Here is a 25,346-nt window from a genome sequence, read left to right as displayed (position 1 = left end):
ATAGATAGAACAACAGAGGTAGATAGAAAGAACGACAGACAGAGGTAGATAGAACAGACAGAGGTAGATAGAACAACAGACAGAGACAGATAAAACGACAGACAGACAGAGGTAGATAGAACAACAGACAGACAGAGAATGTAGAAATTTGCTTTTCTAAAAACCACAGTTTTATTCATTTTAATTCTACCTATTCAAATTCAAATTGCAATTCTCCATCCTGTTTGCTACCTCAATTCAAATACAATTCAATTTCAGGAACTGAATTGGAATTCAAAAGTCATTCTCAAATCAATTCTGATTGGCTCACAACCTGATTTCATACAATAATAGGAACAGAAAGCCAGTTTAAATTGTATTAAAATAAATAAATGTAAATCATTCTTAAATCCAATTTATGTTGAGGTAAGTTTTGAGATCAACCACAATGTTTAATGGCTTTCACTCTAAGAAAATGTGAGTGAAAATATGGCTGTGTTAATATGAAGGAATGTTCTGTATTGGTTTTTCCACGTTTTACCCATTTTTTGAATTACACGTTGCACTGTGTTGTGTTTTAACGTTGGAAAAGGTACTGCCAGGACATCATCCGTCTTCCTTATAGTTGTTTCAGCAAAAACTACGACAGGAGAAACTATTTTAACAATCACCACCACCTTAAAGAACATCATCCGTTGCATCGTCTCCATGATCATAGCTGCCTTTATAGGGATCTCATCCATTCTCGGATGCTCTGGGGCCGATTCTGTTGGATTCCCTCCAGGATGGCGACTGGCACAGTGAGGCAGATGGCATCTCCTGGCCGTTTGTCATCCAAGCGCCTCCGAGCAGCTGCACAGGTGTGTCTACTGCACAGGCAGCTGTCCTACTCCTCTCTCTCTCTCCTCTCACATGTGTATCTCCCTCCATCCTTGCCTCTTTCCTCTGCCTTTAATCTCGGCGCTCCTCCCTCAACATTCTGACCTTTGCTTCGCTTTCATTTATGTTATTTTGGGACGGTGCGCTCCACAAAGGTGAAACGAATAACGTTTTCTACGATACGACGAGAGCGTGATTAACCACTTCTCTGGAGAACAAAGGGTGACAATACATCAAAGGGCCGCATCCTCTCCATTCTCCCTCTCCTGCCTTCATTTAACTTACAAAGTGTGCACCGGGATCCAAAAGATCAAGAAGACTGATAGGACGATCCCACTCACTTCGTTTCTCTTGCTCTGCGCATTAGCATAAAAAAACACAGATTCCTCATGAAATAGCTCACTACTACCATTATATACACAACTATTCAAATGTTTGGGGTCAGTGTGATTTTTTTTCCGAAAGAAATTAATACTTTTATTCAGCAAGGACTCAAAAGCGACAGTGAAGACATTTATAATTACAAAAGATTTCTATATTTAAATAAATGCTGGTCTTTTGAACTTTCTATTCATCAAAGAATTCTGATAAAAAGACACTGCAACAATATGAAGCAGCACAACTGTTTTCAACATTTCAACAATTTATATTTCTTGAGCAGCAAATCATCATATTAGAATGTAGGGGTGTAACGGTACACAAAACTGACGGTTCAGTACGTACCTCGGTTTTGAAGTCACAGTGCGGTACGGGTTCAGAACAGCAGTTTTACAAAATTGCTTTTTATATCTTTTTATTAAACAGTGGTTTACTGGAAAAAAAATTGTGTCTGTCCTTAAATGAATTCAATTATAACTAAAAGTGTCTTAAATATAAACTATATAGGGAGCCCTTCCTTGCACATTACTATAATATTAAAGGTTAACAACAGAGCCCAAACTATTAGCCTATTTTAGATATAATCAACACTCAAATAACATTGTATGCAAACATGTAATATTCACATTAGGCAGATTTTGAATTAACTTCTAAATCTAATTATAAAATTATGTTTTTATAATTTATTATATTCCAAATTGTTGTTGAAATATATAAATGATATATATATATATATATATAATGTAGTGCATATATTTAACAAAATAATTAATCTCTCTAGTGAACTAACAGCTGTGGACACTGAATGATTTCTGAGGTAAATGTGATGTTACGTGGCATTTTTTACAATCTGTTTTATTGACGTCTTTACACGGTTGAAACACTGATTTACATACGTTTCAGTAAGTTGTAATGTATCCACAACATACCTTAAATATTAATTCATTAAAGTGGCAAAATGGCATTTATCGTTTGAATTGCGTGATAAAATGGACTGAATACTTAATATGTTTGTGTGGGAACTCGGATTTAAGTATGTTCCACACCTAAAGGAACAGGCCGACTTTTTGGGACTTATTCACCAGATCCCCCAGAGTTAGATAAGTCCATACATCCCATTCTCATCTCCGTGCGTGCCATAACTCTGTCTGACGCACCCACCGCTAGCCTAGCTTAGCACAAAGACTGGAGGTAAACGGCTCCAGCTAGCCTACTGCTCAATAAGTGACAAAATAACACCAATATTTTCCTATTTACATGTCGTGATGTGTATAGTTACAGGGCTCGACATTAACGCTTGTCCGCTTGTGTAGTTTTTATATTTATAACATATGATACAGTTAAGCAACATCACACAAACAAGAGTGTTGTTTTCCTGAATAACATCACGACTGAAAATGACGCTGATTTCATACGGCAGTTCCATAAACAATTAATTAACATTAAGTCACTTACATTTTAGATGCAATATGGACTGTTTTTGTTCCATTTCAGCAGCAAAAATAGTTCCAAACAAAGACAGCAACAGAAACATAACGCATCTCACAGCAACAGTGTGTTACTGAATGATTCAGCGTTTTGAATGAATTGGTTGAATCAAAGATTCAATGACCTATTCGTAAACGACCGCCTTATTCTTGAATGAATCAGCCGTTTGAACAAATCGACTCAATGACTCACACATTAAGACGTTCACCTGCTGCCACCTACTGGTGGTTTAGTTTAATCTTTCCAACATTTCTTATTTGTATATTCAAAAATATTTAAAATAATCTCATAACATTATTCAATGCAGTTGTAATTTTTCAGTGTAAATAATTTAATTTGATTGGTAACAGCCTACAGTGTCTTATTCTAATTTAATTTATAGATCAAATTTAAAAATATAAAATGAAAGCTGAAGCATAGCCTATATTTAATAAGAATATGGAAAAATGCCCTTTATAAAAAGGTAAAAATATCACAAATATGCAGATTTAAATATGTCAAAGCTGATTGAACACTGGTGAGAATATTGCTTCAGAATAGATTATATTTACAAAAAAATAAAAATAATTCCGGACAAGCTAATTTTTTACTCGGACAAGTGAATGACAGATTTACTTGTCCGAAGGACAAGCATGTGAACAGGCTTAATGTCGAGCCCTGAGTTACATCGTGTACTAAGACCGACGGAAAATGACAAGTTGCGATTTTCTTGACCAATATGGCTAGGGACTATTCTCTCATTCCTGCGTAATAATCAAGGAACTTTGTGCCATACCATGGGTGCAGCAGCACAATGATATTATGCAGACAACCACAACTTTTAATTTTCCGTCGGTCTTAGTACACAATGTAACTATACACATCACAACATGTAAATAGGAAAATGTTGGCGTTATTTTGTCACGTATTGAGCAGTAGGCTAGCTGGAGCCATTAACCTCCAGTCTTTGTGCTAAGCTAGGCTAGCGGTGGGTGCGTCAGACAGAGTTATGGCACGCACGGAGATGAGAATGGGATGTATGGACTTATCTAACTCTGAGGGATACGGTGAATAAGCTAAAGTCCCAAAAAGTCGGCGTGTTCCTTTAAAACAAGCCGACTGTTAACTGTTAAAGATTGCATTCGGAACCGTTTGGTACGTGCACTGTACCGAAACGGTTCGGTATCGGTACCAATACGTGTACCGTTACACCCCTATTTGAATGATTTCTGAAGGATCATGTGACACTGAAGACTGGAGTATTGATGCTGAAAATTCAGCTTTGATCACAGGAATAAATTACATTAATGTTTTACTGTATTTTAAATTAAATAAATGCAGCCTTGGTGAGGATAAGATATTCTTTCTTCTTTCAAAAACATTAGAAATCTTACCGACCCCAAGTGGTAGGTCATCCAGACGCATACAGAAATTCACATTACATACTGTAAACAGTACACAGCAATAGTATGCATGCATACTTTCATAAAAGGTAGTTAGCATGCCATTTCTTCCTCATCTTACCTAAATATCTTTTCATGCCAATGTCGCAGTTGGCATGTTCACTATGTACTTTTCTCTGTAAAGCTACTTTGGAACAATTTGAATAGAAAAGGTGTTCCACTAATAAAACAGAATGGAACTGAACTGAATTCCACTCTTGTTTTTCCAAAGAATCCTTGTGTTGATATTCATATTGCCATGACAACCCATCTTAAAAGCTTTCTCCATTTACAATTAATGCGGTTGCATTTATTTATTGATTTATTCATGCTTTATGCTACCCAGAGGAAACCCGTCGTACATCTAAAAATCAAAGTGCTTGTCTGTCATCAAAACACAGATCTTACAGTCTCAGGACAGTGAGGAGGTTTCATAAGCAAGTTTGATGGATGCAAGATGGAAAGAAGGGGTAAATGAAAAAGAGTGTTTTTCTCTTTTTTTCTCCCTCTTCTCCATGCCTTGACTCCTCCATCTTGTGCTCAATGCATGAACGGGAGGCAGCCAGGAGTGTGAGTAGTGTTTCAATGACTGTTGCCCACAGAGAAGCACTAAAGTGTGCAGCCCTGCCAAGAACCCTCCAACCGATCGCTCATTCACACGCTCAAAATACCTGGATCCGACCGCAGCCAAGACTGCACAGACAGAAAACACCCGGCCACCCATATTTAACACCTTACATCTCATTCTAACTGAGTACCGTGGTATTGCCATGCTTTTTTATTGCGGTAATACCACTGTATTCTCTAAAGTACTTCGACACCATCACTTTTGTAAGGAAAATGGTAATACCACGGTTTTTATAAATATTTACCATGCCATGTTTTTGATATGATACCACTATAATACCATGATTTTTATATGCACCATGGTAATACCGTGATTTTTAGGTTATGTACCTTACAAAAAAATTACAGTGGCAATACCATGGAAAAAGGGAAAATTGTAAAAACATTGTTTTATGAATACATAAGGCAATACCATGTTTCTTGATGAGGTAACATGGTAATAACATGTTGTTTTGGCTTTGTACCTTACAAAAAGTACAGTGGCGGTACCATGGTATCAGATATTAATACTATGGTACTTTTAAACATTTACCAAAACTATCAAAACATTGTTTTACCTTGTACCAAAACACCATGGCAGTAAAATGTTACATGTCTAAAGTACCATGTTCCTTTTTGTAAGTTTGGTGTAAGGTAATACAATGTTTTGGACATGACAGTACCGTGATATTCTTAGAAGAAATATCTTGCAGTACCATGCAAATAATATGATCTTCATTAACATGGTAAAATCACTTTTTTAAAGGGAAAATTGTTTTATGAATATTTAAGGTAATGTTTTTGATGAGGTAACATAGTAATATCATGTTTTTTGGTTATGTACCTAAAGTAATGTAAATGTAATATAATACATTATAATATAATCTAATGTAAAGTTCAGTGGTGGTAACAGTACAGTGATGGTGTCAGACGGCACTTTGAAACATGTACCATGACTTCCAAGAATTCCATGGAACTTTTCCAAAATATCATGGCAGTGCCATTTTAAATGTCTAAAATACCACGGTAGACCATGGTACTTATTTTTTTGTAAGTGTAGTACTAGATATACAATTTTTTTTTTTTTTACATGAAATTGAAAATACCATGGTATTCGTATTAATACCTTGGAGTAACATGTAAATACCATGGTATTTTCAACTGATACATCATGTTTTAAGGGAAAATGGTAATACTATGGTTTTATGAATATGTACCATCATAATACCATGTTTTTAATGATATAACATGGTAATAGTATAGTTTTATGAATATTTACCATCATAATACCATGTTTTTTGATGATGTAACCTAAAAGTTACTCTAAAAAAGTAATTAATTACCTACTAATTACATCTTCGACTGTGTAATTAGATTACTGTACTAATTTCTTTCTTTACAAATGATTTGGCATTACTTCTTAGTAATTAATTCCTAAATCCCAAGAATAGACATGAAACTGCTCAATTATTTTCGAAAAAAATAATTGCATAAATTATTCTTTAACTGACCAAAGAATGTACATTAGTTACATTAAAAACATACATTTTAACATTGACATTAAATGTTAAATCTTGTCTGTTGTCTTTGTTGACAGACAAGCCGTAAATCCAATATTGATTACAGAATTGTTTTAGTCTATACAGTATTTAATGCAATCAGAAGTAACCTTTACCTTTTCAAGGGAAGCATAATTAAATGATAGTAAATAAATACTTAGTAATGCATTACACACAACACTGGATGTAACAAATACCATATGGTTATTTTGGTTATGTACCTTACAAAAGTGAGAGTATCAGAGGGTAAATTACTATGGTACTTATTGTGTTCATATTGTTTAGCAAAACACTTTTGTTGATATTGAGGTGGGATACGGATAAAGTTAGGGACAGGTGTGGTGGTATGGGTTTAAGGGTAGGGTTAGGTGAAACGGAAGTGTCAGTGTAATTATAAATTAATTACATGCAGGTAATTTTTTAAATGTAAGTATAATGTAAAAACATGTATGTACACAATAAGTGCATTGCATCAAATGATTAATGTAAATGTTAGTAGGCTACATAGTAGTTTTGGTGCATATACACAATACTTAAAATACTTTTTTTTAAGGGGTTCCATGGCATTACCATGTGTTTTTTACATGCACTAGGGTAACGCTATGCTACATTAATAATAAGTAAGCATTCTGTATCCTGGTATATATCAAAAGCATGATGGTACGGTATGTTTTAAGGGCATTAAAGCCCTTAAGTCACATTTCAAGACATTAATTCCCATTTACAAAAGCAGCAGGCACGATAATATCACATTCAGAAATGATTCAGATCTAAACGTTTGAAATTACATTAATTCAGAGGCTCTTTCTAAAGCTGTCTTCATGCCCCGGAAAAGTCATTTCCATAATAGCTGTAAAATGAAGTTTTGGCACTAAATCGACTCTCTCCACCTGCTGAGACTGTCCGTCTGCATTAGCGGCTGACAGCGCTCGCAAGCACAGGATGGAACAAACCCGACAGCCGAAGGTGTGTAAAACATCGAGCTAAAACGTTAAGGCAAACACTCGCTCTTAAATGTCACCGTGGAGACAGGGGAGCTGACGGCAATGCTTTGACTGCATTTCTCAACTCGTCTCGATGCGCTAAATGCGCCCGTGCTCAGGTGAAGGCAGCTCTCGAATCAGAGAAACAGGTTGGGACATTTCAGAACATGCGACCTGTCAGCCACTGCTTTGAAGCAAAGGGAAGCTGAAATATTAAGCATGTAAAATGCTCCACGGAAATTGAGGTGTCATTCGCCTGACAGATGGCACATGCTTTGCACCAACCATTCCATCTGGCTGAAGTGACACCGTCATATTCAGAGGCTCAGATTCATCATGGAGCGTCTTCAAAGTTCAGCGCTGACGTTCTGAATCGCTCATTCACATGCATCATTAGAGATGTAGCCGTGTTAGGAGCGATTATGAGCTATTCCCCAACTTTATCTCTCTTTTTAAATCAAGGCGTCTGTTGGCAACAGTTAACATTTAGATGTTTGAAGAGCCTTGTTCTACAGTCATAGGGCCAGATTTACTAAACAAGGCTAATTAGCACGAGAGCGCAATTCCATAAATGCGCAGATGGGAGTTTCCATTTTGAGCGTGATCTACTGAAAACGCGCAAATTAATGAACGGTGTCCTGACATTTAATCCTACCCGTCAGATTGTCCTGCCAGGGCTTACTGCGCATACGCACATCAATATTTAATTTTTTTATTTTTATATTTACATCGTTTTAAGGGTAGGGGTAGGTGTGGATATTAATAAAGCCTCAAATCGAATGAATATGATGCTGGTAGTACAATCTGATAGGTAGCATTTTTTTTTGCTGTCAAATTGTGCTACTGTTTTAATGGGAGGTAGCAAAATCTGACACGGTACGACAAATCGACAGAACACCGTATCATTTCCATAACGACCAACCTATCTACCTGTTAGGGTCTGGTTTAAGACATACTTTTTTGAATAAATAATGGCATGAATACCAGTAAATTGACAAGCACAAACCTTTGTATATCACCTTGTGTGATTCATTTAAAAACTCTTCTCCCATAAATTTTTGCCTACAAATGCATATGCTAAAAGGTTCACCACAAAAATAACCTTGTCCACGCCTTTTCAGCGCTAATTTATCACTGCGTGTCTTTAGTAAATCTTGACAGTAGTTTTTTAATGCCAAAAGAGGGTTTGCACTGTCTGGGGCAAGCTGTTAGTAAATCTGGCCCTTAAAGGTCCTACACTAGTGTTGTCAAAAGTACCGACCACGATACCAAGTCGATACTGAATGTGATATAAAAAAATGTGACGCTTTGAGCGCTGTTGAGTTGGAATCATAAACCCCTCTGACTGGCCATTGTGCTCACTATCCTACACATGGGCATCGGAACCATTGTATGTGGGACAAGACCCACCCACTTTTTACGTTCAATGATATTGGACCCACTCACTTTTATCGTCTCTAATTCAGCACATGTCTGTTTACCTACCCCTAACCGATAAACACTTATTATTAAACACGTTAGACGCTTTATTTCCACTATTCTAATATTTTCTTCATTTTTATTGAAAATAAATACCTTTCCAATCTGATATGTGATGGGGAAAAGGGAGTAGAGCGAGTTCAGCAAAAGGCGGATTCGAACCTCGAAAGGTCGAACTGCGTCAAAACTTGATGCCATGCGTCTTACCCCTACGCTATTGCCACTCTCAATGATGCAGTGATTTCCGTAGTTTTGTCTTGCCCAACCAGACGTTTAGCAACACAAGGCGGTATATTTGTACTTAAAGGGATAGTTCACCGAAAAATGAAAATTAGCCCATAATTTACTCACCCTCAAGTCATCCTAGGTGTATATGACATTCTTCTTTCAGATGAATAAACTCATTTCAGATGAGTTATATTACAAAAGTCCAGGCTAATCCAAGCATTAGAATTGGATTTATAGTTGCTCTGTCCATAAAAAGTGCATCTGTCCATCGAATAACGTGCTCCACGCGGCTCCAAGGTGTTAATAAAGGCCTTCTGAAGCGAATCGATGCCTTTGTGTAAGAAAAATATCCATATTTCAAACTTTATAAAGCAAACTTTCGGCCAACCGCCTTCCCTGTTCAATATATGGAAAAATTGTTGAAAGTTCCCCAGCCGATCGAAAGACTAACGCGACCAGGTCGGCTCGTCATGACGTCACGTATGCATCTTGAGTTTCACTTTCAACATTCAACACTTTTCCACAGAAGGCGGTCGGCCGAAAGTTTACTTGATAAAGTTTAAAATATGGATATTTTTCTTACACAAACGCGTCGATTCGCTTCGGAAGGCCTTTATTAACATCCCGGAGCCGCATGGAGCACGTTATTTGACGGAGAGATGCACCTTTTATAGAAAAAAACAGAGCAACTATAAATCCAATTCTAATTCTTGGGTTAGCCTGGACTTTTGTAATATAACTCCGATTTTATTCGTCTGAAAGAAGAATGTCATATACACCTAGGATAACTTGAGGGTGAGTAAATTATGGGCTAATTTTCATTTTTGGGTGAACTATCCCTTTAATGTAAATGGCATCTAAAGTAAAAATTTTCTGAGAGAGGGCCCACCCAATTTTTTTTAGCTTCCGACGCCCATGATTCTACACATAATTCCATTACAATAAATGTGCGTTCATGGTCTTTTCTTTCCACAATAACAGTAGAGAGAACATGTAATCAGGGGAAACTACATCAAGACACAAAACAAAGAAGATTCAAACTCACATTTCCCATTTGAGCACCATGGCTCAACATGTGGGAGAAACATGGTGGTCACAACCCAAAACCCACAAAATGGTGGTCGCAACCCAATGCAATTCATTTCTGAGACAAACCATTTTCTTTTGCATTAAATAATACCAGGATCATTCAAAAAGGTTGGTTTCTATTCCATGTTGACTTTAACGAATCATAGTCATGCACTCACACTCTTTTCAGTAAACACTTCACTTCCAGTTGTTAGCATTAGTTATTAGTTAACAACTAACAATGAAAAATACTTCTAAAGCAGTTATTGATGTTAATATCAACATCTCATAAAATCAAAAGTTCCATGTGTTAATATTATTTAAAGGCCCACTTAAGAGTCCATTTTGACAGAAGTGAGAGACTAAGTTTTGAACGCGTATATTTTCTACATGTGAATTTTGTCATTGTTTTGGAGCACACCAGCTTATAGATAACAGTAAGGTTAACATATTCCTGCTAAAAGCCAAAAAACTTCCATTTTGATTTCAGGGAGACTACAGCTAACATGAACTATAATGTTAACTTAAAGATGAATAAATACTGTAACAAATGTATTGTAGTTAATGCATTAACTAATGTTAACTATTGGACCTTGTACAGTTTACCCACTATCAGTAAACATTTTAGTGCATTTAATGATGCAATTCATAAGTTGATGCAGTGCAACTAAACACAAAACATGCACTATTCTCTTTTCATGGTCAGGATCCTAATGAGAACTAATCCTTTGGGCCATTCATTAGTTTTGTCAGATTCACCCGACCAATACGATCAGTCAGGGCTGATTAACACTGCCTGATAATTTCATTAACACTCCGAGGCAACAGATGCTCGGCTGTGAAACTCTTGTGTCAGGATGTTTACACTAAACTGTTTCCTCACGTTTTCATCGGGAAACATTAAACAGGGCCTTCATTTCACTTCGTCTTTTTTCATTTGAAAGGCTCTGCCTCTTTTACACACTGCCTACCTGGCAAGCGAGTGTAATGGTTCAAATTAAATCGGCTGTGAACCAATAGGTTGATGGGTTAAAGAAGAAAAGCATCCATATTTTGCCCTTCAGCAAAACACAGATTGCTCCAGGGGCATTTGCCCGTGCAAAATAAATTACAAAGGTAACACTGTTTCTGGCAGCTAACATATAATATCCCAGCTGAGGTCAAGAGGGGATTGTAACTGGTTGTGAAATGTGAATTGTATAACTGAGTTTAAACAAAAGGAAATACTCTATATACACAATACATATCCCTGTTAAAGGGATAGTTCACCCAAAAATGAAAATTCTGTCATCATTTACTCACCCTCAAGTTGTTGCAAACCTGCATGAGTTTCTTTGTTCTGCCTACCAACACAAAAGAAGATATTTTGAAGAATGTTTGTAACCAAGCAGATATAGCAACCATTGACTACCATAGTAGGGGGAAAAAATACTATGGTAGTATATGGTTGCTCTATCTGCTTTGTTACAAACATTCTTCAAAATATCTTCTTTTGAAGAACTTCTTCTTGAGAACCGTTAAAAGATCATGATTTCGATTAATTATTCCTAAATGACAACTATTCGACTGTTTGTGTTCGTGCTGCCGGCCGCTGAACCAGATTAGTTATCATGTATGAAATTGCTTTACAAGTACTGTTATTTCTGTCTTACAATAATTAAAATGATCACAGAAGTATAACGGTTTATCAGAGGTGGACAAAGTACACATCTCTATTACTTGAGTAAAAGTAAAAGTACTACTGGTCAAATATTACTCTGTTACAAGTGAAAGTTCTAAAAACAGATTTTTACTTAAGTAAAAGTACAGAAGTATTTGTTTTTAAAAGTACTTAAGTATCCAAAGTAAATTTCCTTTTTTATGTCAATGCATTATTTTATTATTGTTGCATTGTTGTATAAATCCACATTATGCCACCAAGGTGGTTTAAGCCAGTCAGTGATGCTCCATCCGACATGCTAGCATACGACTACCTAAAACTCATTTCTTTACTTTACATTTGTATAGAGCATTGTAACTTTTATACAAGTATTGAAATGTTCAATTTCTTGTATAAAAGTTGCAAAGCTCTTTACAAAGCTGCTGTCACTTTAAGGCTGAATGCATGGACCCTGTACACTGATACGCATCCAATATTCTCCCAACTGTTTACTCTTCTCTTTCTCCCAGACATTTACATTTTATGAGACATGCATCAAAGTGTATGCCAACTAAACTAATCTTTAATATTTTGAGAAAACTGAAACATACTTTTTAAGTATAGCCATGGGTGCACACACTGTGCCAAGGAACAGTCTTCTTCCATTTTGCTGTAAACTGATCAGTGTTGAAAAAAAATGTTGGGAAACTTCACAGGACCCTATACAAGAGTGATTACTGATAGGCTGTCTGCAAAAAAAAAAAAAAAAGACTTTTAAAGAAGAAAAAATAATCCACTGACTTTCAGAACTGCTACAGAAACAACTTTCGACTTTGAGGATCTTGACAGAAATGTAGTGGAGTAAAAAGTACGATATTTGTCTTTCAAATGTAGTGAAGTTAAAGTAAAAGTATCCCTAAACAATAATACTCCAGTAAAGTACAGATACTCAAAAAGTGTACTTAAGTACAGCACTCAAGTAAATGTACTTAGTTACTGTCCACCTCTGCGGTTTATAGTTTGGATATAAACACCAATGCCTACGATATAGTGATCAAAACGATATACTACGATATAGTTATCCCCTTTTGAAAGTAACTTGCTGCTTCAAAAAACAATTGTCTCCATTACATTGTTACGAAAAGTGACTGTTAAAAACATATTTGTCATTGAATCATTCATTCAATAGATTAGTTCAAAAACGCTGATCTAACAGTTCATCTAGTAAAGAAACAAGTGAATTATTTATGAGTGAGTCATTGGGCCCTATCATACACCCTCAAAACGCTTTTCAATCTGTTTGCCCATGAAAACGATGTGTGTTCAGGCACGTTGCTATTTTGAAGCAACTGAAATCGACTGCGCCATTGACCAATAAAAACCTGGTCTAAAGTCAACAGTATCTTTTGTGTTATTTAAAGGGCGAGTTATTAATGTGCGCTTATAGGCGGGTGCACAACGTTCGTACACTCTGCTTATTACACACACAGGGACGCAGCAGCACACAAACATGCCAAATATTAAAACTAAGGATTACAATGTAAAAGATTATTATTGTGTATATAAAGATAAAGATGCCTACATGTCATAATGGATAGTCATTGCATGTATCAGAATTACCTATTTGCAGTAATGACAAATGAAATTGGCTACTTATTTAACCAATCGTGGCAATATGTATTTAAATTGAATCGTCAGGTTGAGGGTGTCTATGTTCTGCCATGTAAATAGCGGATCAGCCATGCTGCAAGCAAAACTGGCTTTTAAAGGGAATGGGAGATGAGACTGATTGGTTTATTGCACGTTACGCCCCAAAACACACCCATGACTCATTGGGCCAGTTTACACCTGGTTACTTTATGTTTTTACAGATCAGATAGCTATCTGATTTATCAAAACGATTTCATTTACACTTGGTAACATAAATATGTCTCCGTAAAACGGATATAAATCCGATTTCCAATTCACGCGCAACAGCACTGGTAAGATCATTCAGTTTCTTTACTTTTAATGCAGATGACCGTGTGTTAAGCATCTGCGACTTACTTTCGGTTGAATTAGCGGTAGTTTGTGCGTTGGCTTGATGAAGAGATACTCAGCTGCTCGTCTGCGGCGATGCGTGCTGCCGTAGCGCCGTCATATCTGAATATAACATGACATATTGCCTATAACTCGCTCTCACACACTTATTTTGTAGCATTGTTGGGAGGAATAAAATGTACATGTGTGGTTTCAACAACCACATGCATTTAGACCGGTTCAGTTCCATCTGGAATGCGGCCCAGACCACCTCCTGAAGTGGTTTGAGAGATCAGATTTAAATCAGTCTCAAATGCGCTTCGGAGGGCATTTACACCTGGTCTTTTAACGCAGAGAAAACGCATGAAGTGACCAGTGTTTTGGACCATGCGCCGACCATTTTTTCCGTCGTTAAACTATCAAAAGTGGATTCGGACATGGCCTAAGTCCCACTGCGCCATGCGCTTCAGACCATGTGCTCATATTATTAAAATAGGGCCCACTGAATCATTCAATCAAAAGATTCATTCAAAAATGCTGATTCATCCAGTAATGAAGCAAATGAGGGAGTCATTGAACCAATAAACCAATTTTAATAATTTTTTCAGAACCTCTATTTAATTACGTTATTTTATTTAGTTGTCTGTTCAGAATCGTGGGTTGTCTGGCTATCACCAGACCAAGTTCAATTTAAGATTGACATTGGTCTGGGGAGTCTGCTCTGTATTTTCTACTGCACAAGAGGCGTGATAAACAAGCATAAATTAAATGACTCTGTACGCAATTGGATAGTCCTTCAACCAATCAGACCACAAGAGGCGTGATCAATGGGCAACGACCCATCGCTTCTCTATCCGCCATCGTGTTAAACCCACCAATAGCACGCCAGGTGGATAAGCCAGTTAGTGATTGGTTCCAGCAAAAGTGTAACAGAAGCAGAAGAAATGAATGTACAGGTTTCCAGACTGAGTTGCACGGCGAAATCAAATCGCCAGCAGATCAGGTCTAAATCGTGGGAGAATCTTGATTTTGGGAATCTCAATTTATCCATATTTTTACACAAGGTAGATTTCTAATAGGCTTTAATGTAAAATGTAATAATTTTTTTTTAAAATCCTACAACTGGCCTCCAGTATCCTCTACAATGTCACTTTGTATTCTCGTAAAAAAATCTCCAACTTATAATCTTTGTTATCCGTATCTCTTCTACCTCCTCAAAGCAACACATCTCGTCGGTTTAGTGATGTAGGACAGACTCAAGAAAGTCTCACCAAATCCCAGTGACTACAGAATCCTCTATGTGAACAAGGAGGAGCTGCATGCTGAGTCGGGCTCCAGGCGCTGAAGAGAAGCTGTCAGTCGCCCTCCTGTCAGCAAACCTCCAGGGCATCAGATGCAAACCTCTCATTCGGAGGAAACTACAGCGGAAAGCACTTTCAAAGATACACGGTACGCACACAGGCCGGTATAGAGCTACAGGATAGCTGATATTACGCAAGCAGCCCTACTGTCAGATCTTATAAAATGCCAGTGATCTTGCGTAAAACACAGTATCCTGATGCAGACAGAAATCTTAAGAGCTTATTGCTATTTTTAACGCACCACATGCTTAACTGAAATAATACCATAACGCCAGCCAACAAATTATGCTTGAGATATGAACTTAGCGAACATGCCAGCGCTCAACGGACATCAATGTTTGTTTTCATATCAGATTAGGGATAGACAATATTAGCAAAACAAACACCTCAGAATGGATTCAGAACCAGACAGAAGCCCAACATTTCCGGAATCAACAAACCCACACAGGTGCAGTCAAGAGTCATTCTATGAAAACTGCTTTTTGCATTTCAAAAGGGGAATAAAAAAAATATATATATTATTTAAATAATTTTTGAATTTTAAAAAGTAATGAAATGTAATTAATATTTCAACTATTATTTAAATATATTTATAATACATATGAATTAAATTACATATATTTTACCATATCAAATATGTAAATATTATTTTAAACATTGTATCAGACAAACAAAGTGTTAATTAATTGTTTTGTGCCGTCTTGAGGCAAATCTAATTACTAATTAAAAATATTAAAACAATTTTCCCCACCAGTATTATACGCCACTGGTGCTAATACAATTTATTTAATATTTTAATTATTGTTATTTAATTATTTAAATATATTTATAATACACATTAATTAAATTAAAAATATTTTATAATTTAAAATATGTCAATATTATTTAAAACATTGTATCAGACAAACACAGTGTTAATGAATTGTTTTGTGCCATCTTGAGGCAAATCTAATTATTCATTAAAAATATTAATAAAATATTCCCCCCCAGTATTATACGCCACTGGCTGATATTTCTACAAATATTCACTTTTCATGCTAATGAGGTCTGACAAACAAACCCAACTCAACCTCCCCATATAAAACGATAAAAGAACAAGTCTACAATTAACCATAGTAAAAGTCATTGGCCTGGTTTCACAGACCTTAGTTCAATTAGAACATTTAAAGGGATAGTTCAAACAAAAATGAAAATTCTGTCCTCATTTACTCACCCTTAAAGGGTTAGTTCACCCAAAAATGAAAATTCTGTCATTAATTACTCACCCTTATGTCGTTGGAGACCCGTAAGACCTCCGTTCATATTCGGAACACAAATGAAGATATTTTTGTTGAAAGCTGATGGCTGAGAAAGGCTTCAGATAGGCCTCCATTGGCATTCAGTACACTTATACTCCCAAGACCGATAAAAGGCACTTAAAATGTCATTACAAAGTCCATATCACCACAGTGACTCTACAATAATCTTACGATGCGACGACAATAGTTTTTGTGCGCAAAAAAAAATCAAAATAACACCTTTATCCAGCTTGTTATTGCCTTCCGCGTGTGCCTCCACGACGCATGCGCGAGAATATGACGTAGCGCCGGGGTTCGGGATTCCATGAAATGCCACTCTAACCCCATTTTGAGCACTACGCCGAGACCTAAAGCACGATCAATGTAGAATCCAACAGCTGAGATACGCGCGTCTTCCTCTGATTGTAAACAAATCACTTCTGGGTCATCTGTCCGAACGCCGGATCTGCGTCATATTCTCGCGCATGCGTCGTGGAGGCACACACGGAAGGCAGTAACAAGTTGGAAAAAGGTGTTATTTTGATTTTTTTTGCGCACAAAAACTATTGTCGTCGCATCGTAAGATTATTGTAGAGTCATTGTGGTGAGATGGAGTTTGTAACGATGTTTTGAGTGCCTTTTATCCGTCTTGGGAGTATAAGTGTACTGAATGCCAATGGAGGCCTTTCTCAGCCATCAGCTTTCAACAAAAATATCTTCATTTATGTTCCGAATATGAACGGAGGTCTTACGGGTCTCGAACGACGTGAGGGTGAGTAATTAATGACAGAATTTTCATTTTTGGGTGAACTAACCCTTTAAGTTTCTTTGTTCTGCTGAACACAAAAGAAGATATTTTGAAGTAGAGGTCGGCTGATAGTGGATTTTACCAATACTGATAACTAGGTTGGACCGCGCTTGGCGATAACTGATTAATCGACCGATAGTTTTTCAAATGGATACTGGATTAAAAAAAAAAACATACATAAAACAGTCCTGAACTATATACTAAGAAATAAAATAAAAAACAGTACTGATCCATGAAAATGTGCTAAATTAAAAATATGAATATTATAATGAGAAGTTCAAACAGAACAAATTCTTCAGAAAATAATTTAAAAATTTAAATATTACATGTGTCACAATTCGTCCTGTGAGTGCCCATGAGAACCACCTGAGGGCACTCCACTCCAGACTGTCACTCCATCAAGGACTACATCACCCATAATCCTTTACCCGGACTCATCATCACTCATTGTTTGCACCTGTGTCACATTACCTCATTACCCCAGCCTATATAAACCATGTTCACTCTTTCATCAACTGCGAAGTCTTGTTTTGTTGTAAACTGCATTTCTGAGCGTTTCCCTGGTTTCATGTCTCTGGTTTTGGATTTCTTGCCTGTTCCGTGGATTACCCGTTTGCCTGTCTCTCCTGCCTTGTTTGCCTGTTTGGACTGCTTGCCTGTGTATGACCTGTTGCCTGTTTTTGACTACGATTGTGGATTACCCCTTACAAATAAAGCTGCATTTGGATTCTCAACCTCTGTCTCGGAGCAGTACGTTACAACATGTCAAATTTGTTTCTTTACCTATAACCTAGAAACATGCATGTACATTTCATAGGTAACACTATGTAAGTCCCTATGCAACAAGAATGTATTAGCTTACATGAACTATATGCATTATGCAATATACTTTTTTACAGCATTTAATGAGCAATACAATTGTACCTTGATCATTCATGTTAGTTCATAGTGCATTACCCAAGGTTAAAAGATAAAAGTAAAAATTCAAACTCAATTTAATGTTGAATTTAACACGCTAACAAGGAACAATACTCTCACAGTATTTATTAACCTTAGTTAAAGTTACAAATGGAATCGTATTGTAGTGTTACCATTTCATATAAATCCAAACAGTCTGCTTTTTTAGAAGGCGGTTATCTAATTAAAAAACGAATGCGCTTCTGCTTTGTTTATGTTTCTGTCGGCAGCATGACGTTTGCTTTCTCACATCACCAATTTTATATATGCAACATTTGGTTTGAACTTGCATGTGTTTTTATCACATTGTTTTAACTGCTTGAGGTACTGCTAATGTTAGCGTCCTCTCAGCCTCGACGACAAACATACACACTGCTGTTATTTACCTTTTTTTCCACCTCTAGAGGCCGCTCTCGTGCTATATAATGCCAGCAGACCCTTCTCAGAGCTCTTGTACTGTGTAATGACAGCGCACCCGTCTCAGCCGCTCCAGCAACGGACGCAACCCGGAAAAACTATCGGTGTGGATTTTTGCCGATAACCGATTGTTCCACCAATCAGCTATCAGTGCCGATTAATCGGCAAAACCGATCGGCCTCTATTTTGAAGAATGTTTGTAACCGAACAGATAGAGCAACCATTGACTACCATAGTATGTTTTCCCTACTATGGTAGTCAATAGTTGCTCTACCTGCTTGGTTACAAACATTCTTCAAAATATCGTCTATTGTGTTCAGCAGAACAAAGAAACTCATACAGGTTTGGAACAACTTGAGGGTGAGTAAATGATGACAGAATTTTCATTTTTGGGTGAACTATCCCTTTAAGTAACTTTTATAAATGTGCCTCAGAAAGAAAAAAAAACGGGGGATTATTTCCATGTTAATGAGCCAAAGGCACCTGTTTTGTAGAACGACCCAGTGCTCAGGTTTCCCACTCCATAAATACACAGAACAGGACACTGCCACAGACAAACACACACATTTGAGCCTGTAGTCCTCTGGGAGAACATCTCACACACTTGTTTTAGTTCCTATCAGACATTTCCTGCAGGACATTCTTGCCCTTTCTATTCTGATTTGGCTTTGTGAATCAGAAACTAGGGAGAGCTGCGGAGAAAGACTGGAATTGATGTGATGGGAAGAGAAGGACAAATTCCAGATGAGTGAGTTTCAGAAGGTGCAGAACAGACAGTCTGTCACCAAGAGAGTTCTGGCCCTGTGAAAATAACACTGACAGCCCCGCCGGAATAGTCGATCAGACTTTTGGGAAAGCAACTGAGAATTTGCTTAAAATTCACAGGCGACAATAATTCTGTGGTTGTTCACAAATCGGTTAGGAGTAGCAAGCGTCGCAGTTAAAGGAATTATTCACTCAAAAATGACTAATTTACGTATGACTTTCTTTCTTCTGTTGAAGCAGAGCATATGGACTACTTTTATGTTGCTTTTGAAGCATCAAAGCTCCCTGCTCATTGTAATTGCATGGAAGAGAGCGACCAGAACAATTCACACACGTGCGAAAGAACACCATGGAGAGTAAAGAGTGAATTATTTCTTTCAAATAAAATAGTTTTGATTCATTTGAGGTATTTGAGTCGGTGGTAAAATAGATATTTCATGCGTTTCCCAGCATGGAAGCGCTCCAACTATTATATCACCAGCAGTAAATAAAGACACCTAGAGTGTAACTAAGATCTCGTTCCCTTCAACAGTACAGTGTGCCAAAACAATGAGAGCTCTATTATTATGGGACCTGATCCAGAGTGCACACGAGGGATATGATAACTTTTGTAATCTAACCCTTCTAGTTAAAAGAATGTGCTGGGTTCAGTACAAATTTAAGTTCCGTAATAAGTCATTAACACAGATGCTGACGATTTCTAGACAATAGCCTACTTTTGAATGCTCTCATGCTGTGTTCAATTTAACTCAACATGAATTTGAATGTGGATGATATCTAGAACTTAAACAACTCTACGCTTGCAAAAAAAAAAGCTAGCATTGCCATTTTATGTATTTATAGCCTATCATATTCTGAACAGACCGAATACTGGATGGTTGAAATAGAAAATTGAATCGAACACAACATAACTATGAAAATCTGTGGGGCAGGGCACTGGGGAAAAAATAGGCTACGTAATATACACAAGACTAAGACTATTAAATTCATTGACATCACACTTACCATTCATCACTGTGCAAAGTTAGCCTATCCAATATTTCAGCTCTTGTAATAGCCATGTAAAGCTGGTCAACCTGCCATCTTTCGCATGATACATTAAGGGATGTGAACTACCTGCAGAGAACTACCTGTTAGTAGAAAACCACACTCGTATTATCAAGTCCTCCTGGGAAGTTCAAGTCATGTTTACGACGTCAGGTGAGTTCAAGTCACTTTTGACGGAGCAAGATGGCGGTGTAACGTCTCTTAATGAACTACACAAGGTTTTTAAACTCTACTTCTCGAAAATGAAGAACAAAGAATGTGCATAAGGTGTGTTTTCCTTTTTTAACTTTATATTAATTTATGAAGCCACAGTTAAATTTATCCTTAGATATAGGCCTATTATATTACAAAGGTATTATATTTTGTGCAGGGAATTAGCTTATTTTGTTGAAAATAAAAGAAGCCTGACAATGTCTGCTAATGCTGCCTTCACGTGCTATCGGAAATTTCATAATTCCCTCTTCAGAAGTCATGATTACGAGCTTGTTGCATTCAAGTGCTTTGTTGTCGAAATGAACAGGAATCATGGAGGACACCATGTTTATTCTCGCCTATTTATTGGGCAAATCTTATTAAAATGAAAAATAATATCTGTTTCGGTCAAATGTAGACTATTTTCGCTGTGTATAAAACAACAATATGCTTCAAATGATAACTCGTATAGGTATGCACTAGGCCAGGGGGTTTCAAACTGGGGTCCTCCAGAAGGTTCTAAGGCAGGGGTCTCCAAACTCGGTCCTGGAGGGCCACTGTCCTGCACAGTTTAGCTCCAACCCCAAATAAACACACCTGAACTAGCTAATCAGTGTCTAAAAAGACGGTTGTTAGACACCAATTAGCTGGTTTAGGTGTGTTTAATTGGGGTAAGAGCTAAACACTGCAAGACAGCGGCCCTCCAGGACTGAGTTTGGAAGGGGTTCCCAGAAAATTTCAGAGAATAAAATGACAAAGCAAAAATGGATAAATTCTACCGAACATTCTTGCCGTATACATACTGTCCAGTATTGTATATATTTGCTTTGTATCTTTCTAGTAAGTTTTTTTCACTATAGTCCCCTTTTATCTTGCCCACTGGGGTTGTAAGGCAATATTCTCAACGCAGTACATAAGCTGCATGCTTAACTTACATACATTTATTGTTAAAGTTGCTTATACAAATCATTTCTAATTGAAAATGTTCTTCAGGTTTATACATCCAACATTAAGTATAGCCAATTTAAGTTGGGAAACAATATGTTGCATTTATAATGTCACACTTACTATTTATCTAACAGTTTAAATGTTTTTTTCATACATAAAAATATAAAGATGGATTTTAGGAAGGGGGTCCCTCATAAAAGGATCATCATATTTGGGGGTCCTTGGCATCATTAAGTTTGAAAAACCCTGCACCACTAGGCCTACATTAATGTCTTGTCATGTCAACACGATATAGCTGTTTTGGGGGAAAAACTAATAAATCATACCTGTCACAGTAGTCTGCCCGCCACCATGTTTACAGTTTATGGCACGCCCATCTCGGGAATTTGGGTATCAAAATTATTTCCGAACTTAACATAAACACGACATCAGAGGTCGTTCGTGTCCAATTTTTTTTACCTGAAACGGGCACGTAAAGGCATACCTATTCCGCCATGTTTCTCACTAACACGCCCCAACTCGTAAAGACTCGAGAAAATCCCAAACTTTCCACTCGTACTCACGACTTTGTGGTAGCTTAACGTTCATATGCGTTCAACTCGTAAATACGATCTTTTCGACATGACTTGAACATATGTATCGGTTAACAGCCACTCACAGTGATAAAGTCATAATTAGTTGCAAGTAGGCCTTCCTAGGCAGGTCAAAAATAAAATAAAAATCGAATATTACAAAACATGACTCAATCCAAAAGATGCCGCTTCAGAAGATGACTGCGTCAAATCTCTTCAGCCTGCCTGTTGCGCGTGAGAAATTGTCTCTGCTTCACTGCTATTGGCTGATCATGCTGCCTGTCAACGGATTAAAGCCCGCCCACGACGTTCACTACAGGTGCGCGTGAATGCGAACTAATCACTAAATAGACTCGAATATCACTACTTTTCTCGGTCATATCTGAATCAAAATGAACTTGAAATGACTTGGTAACAATAAAACAGAACCTCCATGTCTGCTAATACAGTAACAGAAGCTCGACCGTGAATATATTTGATGATTAGGCCTATGGATCAAATTACGACTAATATAATAAAACACAAACAACCATTTAAAGTAATAAAGTATGAAATGTTTGCTAACGTATTATTGTAGTAATATTTTTGAAGCAATAAACTTTTAATACGCATATGACTTGTATGTTTAGTAGTTCTAATAATATAGGCTATGTAGTAGGCCTATTTTATTTTAGTGTAAGAGAAATGCTGTTCATTCAACCTGGAAACAGTGGAAACGTCAAAGCTGCAAGAGCTGGAACATGAATTTACATTAGACTAAAATAAACGCAGAGTGGGGTCTTTCCCTTGTCATTTCTGAAGATCACCGCACATCACTGAGGTAAAATAAACGGGTATTTTTTTACTAGAGGACAGAACTGTGTTATGGAGCCACATGCACTCGCGCATGTCCCGATTAAAGATGAGTTGCCCACGCGCTTGGAACTGAGCTAAATTTACACAGCAAGTGATTAAAGAGCTGCTCGGGGAAGAAAAAACGCGGGTGGATGAACCAACACAGTCATTTGACTTCTTGTTCACGCATCTGCATGAATAATGCAATGGCATTGCATTTATTACACCAGGTCAGGGAGGGTGAGTGCTCCTGTTTTGGGGAGGTGACACTTACTGAAATCAAACTGCCCGTTTCTGACGCAAGCACACATGGTTTACAAAAGAAATCATTTATTTCTACCGCAACCTTGCACACACAAACTCACAACAGCTTGTAAATGAAGCATGCTTATGAATGGACAAGCACACGCACACAATAGCCAACAACAAACCAATGCGTTTTCATTTCGTTGCAGTCAAAGCGCAAGTCTCCTTCTGTCAATCTTGAGTGTGACGAACAATGGTAAGCGCGATGTCTGTGCATTACACCTATACTTGTGTTACATTATAAACGTCGTTCATTTGGAATCCCGCAGCGTTTCTTTGTCCACGCGCGTTATTGTGCACCAGATCCACGCGCAAGCATGTTTGTTCAATGTTTCTGCCCCACTTTTGTCTTGAAAACAATTCTGGCAGCGCATGCACGACCCAAAACCGGCATGTTTGTCTCGTATGCTCTTGTCCGCAAGCCCCACACGTCGCATCAGGATGACTAAACTTGTGCTGCAACGAGTCTTTTATTAAGCAGGCTGTGCGTAATTGCAATAAAAGTGAGGTGGTTGTGGTGTTAAAGTTTCCAGGAGGGCTTTAGCAGTGTCAGTCCATCAAAGACACAAGGGCATGTGAATGAATCAGTGCAGTAATGAACATTACCTTGGGTTTTGATCTCTCCCCATAGGATTCCCATCCAAACCATCAAGCCAAGCAGCAGAGCACCACTTTGAACTCCCAGCATGTTAAGACACAGTCCAAAGGGGGTCCAGACCACAATAATCACAGATGCGGCGTTGAAGTCCACAGAAGAGCTGCTTAGTGTCAGAGACGTGGAGTTGAACTCACAGGCGGCGTGTTTGCGTGAGCTCCTGTGTGTTCACAGCTCTGTGATGTCGGTTTGGTCTCTGTCTCCAGCTCTCTTCATCTCTCCTCTGCTGAACTCCGCAGTGTGTCTTCTCCTTCACTCACCCCTCCTCTCTCTCTCTCTCTCTCTCTCTCTCTCTCTCTCTCTCTCTCTCTCTCTCTCTCTCTCTCTCTCTCTCTCTCTCTCTCTCTCTGCCTTCTGCTTTGTGTGTGTGTAAAAGTTGCTGATGCTGTGAGGGGAATTTGCTTCTACAGTTCCCAATCTGAGTTCAGGGAAATAAAGAATGCTTATTTGCTGGATGGATGGATAAGCAGATAGATAGATAGATAGATAGATAGATAGATAGATAGATAGATATATAGATAGATAGATAGATAGATAGATAGATAGATAGATAGATAGATAGATAGATAGATAGATAGATAGATAGATAGATAGTTTACAGGCTGGTTTACGGTGACTGAATGCATAGAAGTAAATTGTATGATGTGGTAGTATGTCAGCGGGTAGTCTCGCGTCGCCAGACCTTCAGATTGACTGCAGCTTTCCAAACGCCATCGCTGCTTTCATTGGCCAAGGCCCGCCCAGAGTCCGTCTGACTGACATGTAAAGCAACCAATCACAGTTTGTTTTGTTCATGTCATATTTATAGGCGTGAAAATTGACCATCTACTGTATGTCCCTCCGATAACAGACTGGTGTGTAAAACTCTTGGATGTATTTTAAAGAGTAAATGCCGCAAACTTTACATAGCCTTTAGTTGATCCTGATAAGCGCTCATTGTCACAGTGTAAACATGACAGTGTTCTTCTTCCATGAGGGGGTTTGGCATCACAACGGCTTTGTTTCCAGGCGGACCATTAAAGAACGCGACACTCAAGTCTCCTGTAGAATTCAACCAATCAAGTGACGACTTCGAAAATCCTAAAGTGTTTCCAGTTAAGTGTGCCTTATGCATCAGAAGTACAGCCAGCGGTGACATTTGAGGCGGAGACAAGTCAACGAGTGGCATGGTGGCTCAGTGGGTAGTGCTGTCGCCTCACAGCAAGAAGGTCCTCGGTTCGAGCTCCGGCTGAGCAAGGAGACCTTTCGTGTGGGGAGATTGCATGTTCTCCCCGTGTCAGCTTGGACTCTGAACATGCCAAATTGGCTGTTGGAGTAAATGTATGTGCAAGTCCCAAGCCATGTAATGGGAGGGTTGGGCAACTTACCCCAGAAAAAAAAACATAGCCAAGAATATTCATGGATAGCCTCTTGTGTATGGTGAGAGATGGCCATAAAATCACCAAGAGTCAGATGCGACTGAAATGGTAATTGATCGATAG

General features: G+C 37.9%; 1 protein-coding gene across 1 annotated transcript in view; it reads right to left on the bottom strand.

Annotated features, from left to right (window-relative positions):
* sez6l (seizure related 6 homolog (mouse)-like) overlaps positions 1-24,560 on the bottom strand; it is an 81,038-nt gene extending 56,478 nt beyond the window's left edge. The window contains exon 1 of the mRNA XM_079804426.1: positions 23,817-24,560. Within this exon, the coding sequence (XP_079660552.1) occupies positions 23,817-23,898 (82 nt within the window). The 5' untranslated portion in view covers positions 23,899-24,560. The remainder of the gene's footprint in view (positions 1-23,816) is intronic.
* Positions 24,561-25,346: the final 786 nt, after the last annotated feature.

Source organism: Gobio gobio (assembly GCF_949357685.1).
Source record: "Gobio gobio genome assembly, chromosome: 22".
In the NCBI taxonomy this organism is placed as follows: domain Eukaryota; kingdom Metazoa; phylum Chordata; class Actinopteri; order Cypriniformes; family Gobionidae; genus Gobio; species Gobio gobio.
This window is presented reverse-complemented; position numbering and strand designations above follow the sequence as displayed.